Consider the following 6,520-nt stretch of genomic DNA (forward strand, 5'->3'; position numbering starts at 1 on the left):
TGAGCATGACGTCACATGGTATGGAATGTTTCTTTGGCCAGTTTGGCTGTGCCCCCTCCCAGCTTCTTGTGCACCTACAGCCTTCGCAGTCCGTAGAGCATGGGAAGCTGAAAAGTCCTTGGCTAGTGTAAGCACTATGTAGCAACAACTAAAACATCGGTGTGTTATCAACATTGTTCTCATCCTAAATCCAAAACACAGCACTGTACCAGCTACTAGGAAGGAAATTAACTCTGTCCCTGCTGAAACCAGAACAGATACGTACTTTTGAGATGCGTTTAGTTGTACTTTAAATCCAATCTACTTTGCCTGTCTTGTGGCACTTGCTGTAGGGGGATGACCAGTTTCTAGGAAAGCTGCATACTGAACTGTGTCAGCGTTTGTTGTCTCTCCATACTGATTGATATTGGAATCCTCCTAAAATTGATCATAAAGAATTAAGTGATTCAAATTGCTGTGGCACAGAGAACCTGCCTACAGTATTGTGAGAATATGTCTTCCAATGCCCTACCAAGTTGTGTTTGTAACTGAAGGCAGCAAGACTTGGGAAGTAAAATGCTTCTAAGTCTGGCGCAGTGATTCAGCAGGTATACTGGAAGAGAGGAGGCTGCTGTTTTACAATACCTTATAGAAAGAATAGGACTACTACACATTTTTTTACGAATAGGTAGACTCTTATTTCTAATCTGACCTTGATCTGCAAAAAAAGTAGAACTTTGTCTGATGTGTCTAGTCGACATTAGTGGACATCTCTTTAGTGTCAGATAACTAGGACTTTGAGATATTGCATATAGGACAAATATTAAAATGTTAGCCATATTCCTCTGCACCGTACTTTGACTTCTTCCCCAGCGTACCACGTGCTGTGCCCATGTTCTCCCTAAAGCCAGCTCTATATAATTGAAAGCACTAGCCCCGATCATCAAATTCAAGCTGTGGTATACCAAGCTCAACATGTTCATTCTGCTCAGTGGTTTTTCCTTTTTCCCAATATATGTATATTTTCGTATATCTACCATCCCACTGCTGCAGCCCAGTCCTGGATTTTTCCCTGTCTCTGTAGCTTGGAGGATGGAGGGCGGGAAGAAGTAATATGATTAACATGAAGGATTAAATGCTGCTCTTTGAAGGCATAGGTCACACGAGTAAATATATTTTGGTTTATTTTGTCCTTATTGAAAAGTGAGAACAGATTTTTACTTCTGCCATGATCTCAGATTTGGAGCTAACTCACCTCTTGCATCTTTCAAGTAATTTGTGTTCTGAACATAAATTTCAGCTTTTCATCAGATTGTTTCTCACTTATCTATGCTATACTAATGTGATAAAATCTGAAACAGTTAACTGGGCAAAGGATTGAGACTGTAATGTGGAGGACACTGTTTTGTATTGATATTAACAACTGCAATACTGTAAGTTATACTATTGAAGAATCTTACCCAGCATATGAAACCAGAGTTTTCTTTCTCTGGGATTTTGAACAATGGCAAACTTTGTTGTTAGAAATTTGAGCCTGGGGTGAACTGGCAGAAAAGAATAAAGGAGAATCGCTATAAACTCTTGCATAATTTGCCATGAGAAGCTGGAACTGATACAGTAAAGTGTTGATTTATGGCCTTTTCAACTTCTGATCTCATTAAATCAGAGTCAAATCATGCCGTAAACACCTACTCTCTCAGAACAAAAGCATGTTACATAAAAAATGTAGGAAAAACACCTCTAAAACTTACTAAAAGTGGAGGAGAGCTTCTCAACTCTCAAACAAAATCTGTCCCAATAACCTAATAAAATTGTAGAGAATCACGGCTTTCAAATTATATAAAATGATATCTTCTTTGTGGTTGCTTGGATATAAAATGTCAGTTTCTTCTCAGTACTGAAAGTGGTCTTCTCTGCTCATTCTTCCATGTCTCTAAATTTCTTCTACGAGTAAATGCATTGCATAAAATTCCATTAAAAGTGCAGCGTACTTTGTTTTTCTGTTTGACAAGTTCTGATTACATTAATGCAGTGAGAAATAGTGAAGCTGCTGCTGAAGTGTGCTTGGGTCACTTTATAATTAGGCAGTTAGACCTGCTCCGTGGATCTGTGAATGTTCGCTTCAAGTCGTCTTTTTAGTCTGTTAGTGATGTACATAATAAACAGATTTTCAGAGAGCGGAGAATGAATTTAGAGTCTGCATTTGGTTCACTTCTGTTACACAGGTTGATTTGCGTAGAGAATATTTATATTCATCCTACAGAGAATAGATCACTATTTCCTTGTTGTTCTGTAGTATGCCTTCATCTGCTTCACCTCTGCTTTTACTTCTGGAGTGGACATTGGTCTGCGTGTCATGTAATACTAGTAATAGAACTTAAATTTTACAACGCTCATTTGAGTTGTAAATCTAAAAGCACTTGATGGTAGATGAGACCTTCGTGTTCTTCAGATGAGAAAACAGGTATAAAAGGGACTTCAATGATTTGCTGAAGTTTGTGCTGGAAACTAGTGATAATAGAAAAGGAATCTGCCATCAACTGAGCTGTGCTGTGATGGTAACGCAGTGCTGCCTCTTTGATTTGCTGAGTTTTATGGACTGTCTTTTGTGATGTGAAAAAAGGACTTTTTACGATTAGCCTGTAATTTGTGAAAGCTAGATATTTGCTTTCTTGTGGTTCCAAGTCCACTAGTGATCCTTGGCTGGGCACACTTAAGGCTACTCTTAACAGTAGTGCATTTAATTTGGACTTGCACTGTTGAGTGCCCTTTTTAGTTCTGCGTTTAAATATTTGATGTATTAAATGGCTGCTTAACTGTCCTTCTAGTCCTTTTGTTAAACTATGATAAAATGATGTTTTTTCTAGATGTCTTCTGGAAAAAAAAAATTAAGCATTGAATCTGAAACAAATTGTTAGGAAAAGGAAATTACCTTTTGATCTTGCTATTGGAGGTAATTAATTTGTTAGCTAATTCTTCCAAGACAGTAGTAACCATATGCATTTATTTTAATATGAATAATTACAGTATGAATAATGTACAATTATTTTATTATGCTAATGCAAATATGTAAACAAATCCTTTTATTTGTTCAGGTTAATATCACTAAAAGTCCTTAACAGCATTGTATTGCTGGGGAAATCATGTCAATATGTAAAGGAGGCAAAAATGGAGGAGAAATTATTCAATCCTGTCCTGACTGCCACCCCAGGGAAGCCGGCTGGCAAACAGCAAAGCATGTTTAAATCTACCCAAGGTAAGGCTAACTGCCTTGTTTTGTTTTCAACTGTAATGAAAATTGCTTTCAGACTAAATTTAATATTAAACCAGATGTATGACATTGTTTGCTGCACAGTAACCCTGTTGCTGGACCTTAATTGTACCATGTCACAGCTATGAACACAAGTCTGTAAATGTAATAGAATTTATTGCTTTTAGGTCATGCATCTAGTTCGTGCAGAGTTAAAACTGGTTGGCGTCTGGTCACAAGTGGTGTTGCCCAGGGCTCAGTATTGGGGCCAGTTCTGTTTAATATCTTTATCAATGATCTGGATGAGGGGATCGAGTGCACCCTCAGTAAGTTTGCAGACAACACCAAGTTGGGCGGGAGTGTTGATCTGCTCGAGGGTAGGAAGGCTTCACAGAGGGATCTGGACAGGCTGGATCGATGGGCCAAGGCCAACTGTATGAGATTCAACAAGGCCAAGTGCCGGGTCCTGCACTTGGGTCACAACAACCCCATGCAGCGCTACAGGCTTGGGGAAGAGTGGCTGGAAAGCTGCCTGGCGGAAAAGGACCTGGGGGTGTTGGTCGACAGCCGGCTGAACATGAGCCGGCAGTGTGCCCAGGCGGCCAAGAAGGCCAATGGCATTCTGGCCTGTATCAGAAATAGTGTGGCCAGCAGGAGCAGGGAAGTGATAGTGCCCCTGTACTCGGCCCTGGTGAGGACGCACCTCGAATACTGTGTTCAGTTTTGGGCCCCTCACTACAAGAAGGACATTGAGGTGCTGGAGCATGTCCAGAGAAGGGCAACGAAGCTGGTGAAGGGTCTAGAGCATAAGTCTTATGAGGAGCGGCTGAGGGAACTGGGGTTGTTTAGCCTGGAGAAAAGGAGGCTCAGGGGAGACCTTATTGCTCTTTTGGTTATAAATACTCATCTCTCTGATAAGATCCCACCCTGATATGTGGAGGTGATAGAAACATCAGAACAGTAGCAACTTTTGTTTGAAAATCATAATTGTACAATTGTTTGGGTTGGAAGGGACCTTTAAAGATCATCTAGTCCAACCCCCTCTTCCATGTCACTACACAAGTAAGTAAATATTTACACATCATCTCTGGTGATGTGTAACTTCAGCTGTGCTGAAGTTTAATAAGGAAGCAATCTATGAATTTCTTACAGAAATTAATGTAAAACATGGCACACAATAGATGTAATTACTTATAGTTCTCAAACACATGAATGAAAAGCTTCATGAAATCCAAATAGGAATTTCAGCTGGTCTCTACTTGCTTCATTTCAAGTCTGTGCAGCGTGGTTTTCTCGTATGGATCCTCAGCATTAGTGGTTAATATATAATTGGAATGGGGCATTATTATATTCCTGTGACACGTTCTGGAAGGCAATAGCAACCTTCATTGTTCCAGTCAACTGGAAAAATGGATTGTATATCTTCTTCTGTGAAGAGCTCAATGAGAGCCCTAGAGAACTTTACAGTGAGGCTTTTATTGTGTTCACTCAGTTGCTGGCCAAAGACTTGGAACAGCTTGAGATGTGAGGTGCTTATTAGTTGTACTGTCTCACCGGCAATTGTAGAGTTAAGAATCTGTCAGTGTTTGTCATAAATCTCTATCTCACCTGTGTCAAATCACCTCATGCAGAAACTCGGTGCAGATGTTTATTTTTAAATAGCTTAAATTCATAGTTACTTTAGTTTCATCATGAAAGAATGTAATATGAATTGGTCTGAATGTCTTTTGCATTTCATTAGACAACTATCATAATGATGTTTTAATAAAAGATTCTAGTACTACACTTGGATATGAGACTGAATAAGCTATACTTAGATTGACCCTTAAACTTACTCACAGTAAGTAAATCCTGAAGACTATTTTTAGCTGAAGCAGCAGCAATTCTACCAGGTCAGTCAGCAGAGGTGCTTATTTCCTCAAATGGAAAGATTTTGATTAAAAAAGTAGCAACCGAAAAGCTTTTGCTGATTTTATTTAGAATATTCTAAACTTCCATTGGTGATGAAAAAGCTCAATTTTTAACAGTTTTTCAGGATTTTTTTATACCTTTTAACAGCTTTTTATTTACTAGAAACCTCAGTTATGTGAAGGAATGATTTTTACCTTTCCCAGCCTCTGTGTGTCTGCATTGTTACTGCTGGGCTCTGCGATACTGATTAATCCCCATGTCCCACTTACCAGCTTTTTTTCAGTCCAGTCTCTCAACCCATCTCTTACTAGGATGAGGGTGAGGGAATTACTCTGGTCTGCTTTCTGTTAGCTTATAATGTAAGTCAATGTATTTTCTTAAGAATTCCACCTCGTCAACAGAAACAGTTTAAAATTTTGAAGGATAAAATTTTATACTTGCTCTTGAAGGATGGAAGTTCTAATTACTGGTAATCATTTATAGGCTGACCAGCTTTCTCTGGTAGCTGCTGGGTTAGAAAATACTTACCTTTGTAACAAAGTTCTACAATTAGCATTACTTGTCTCCTTTCTCGATGCAAGTTTAGTCTTATGCAAGTCAAAGGTACTATAGAGAGTAATCCATGTACCTTCAAGTAGTAGATGGTACACTGTGAAGAGATGCTATACAGAAAGAAGTTTTTGTAGTAATTTGGATAGTGCTGCCATTCTGACAATGTTCCCTTGGGCTGGTCTGCAGTACTCTCCACATCAGTCAGATTTTTTTTTTATTCCTTTAGAAACAATAACTCAGTCTTTACGAGGAGATAGTAAATAAGAAAAATGTATTTCCTTGTCATTTGCTTGTGCATTTTAATTCTTTAAATGTTTTAACAAAATGTGGAAACAATACATGGATATTACGAATATCTTAGGTTAATGGAGCCAGTGTTCGATTCCACTGAAGTAAGAGGCAGGAATAAAAATAGATATCTTTAATAGAACTGCTTTAGGAGCCAGTGCTATTAAAGTGTGTAGCAGTGCATGAGTCATTTATTAGCTATCCCTAGAGAAGCCAGGTTTATTGTACATACATAGAGGATTAGGCACATCTAGTTCCCTCCACAGAGATTCCTGTTCTTCATTTCAGTAGAAAATATTTGTGTGATTCTCACAATGACTGTCAAAAATCTTTTTGCCTAAGCCAACAAAAATGAGTATGTAAACCAGAAGAATGCAGTTTATGTCCTAACATCTGCAGCTTATGCACTCGCTCCTTATCTGAACTTCTGTTGAATTCATTTTCTATCCTTTTACCAAATTAGAAAAGGAAATCCCTTATGGCAAAACTAAGAAGAGGTAGTGGCTTTCACAAAGCCTTCTTCCGCTGATTTAATGCAGC

At 38.7% G+C, this 6,520-nt stretch overlaps 1 protein-coding gene across 1 annotated transcript in view; it reads left to right on the top strand.

Annotated features, from left to right (window-relative positions):
- Positions 1–6,520, top strand: part of TAPT1 (transmembrane anterior posterior transformation 1) — a 46,448-nt gene that overhangs the window by 37,675 nt on the left and 2,253 nt on the right. Inside the window, exon 13 of the mRNA XM_009324087.1 lies at positions 3,075–3,235. Coding sequence (XP_009322362.1) covers positions 3,075–3,235 — 161 coding nt within the window. The remainder of the gene's footprint in view (positions 1–3,074; positions 3,236–6,520) is intronic.

Source organism: Pygoscelis adeliae, unplaced genomic scaffold (assembly GCF_000699105.1).
Source record: "Pygoscelis adeliae isolate BGI_AS28 unplaced genomic scaffold, ASM69910v1 Scaffold24, whole genome shotgun sequence".
Classification (NCBI taxonomy): Eukaryota; Metazoa; Chordata; class Aves; order Sphenisciformes; family Spheniscidae; genus Pygoscelis; species Pygoscelis adeliae.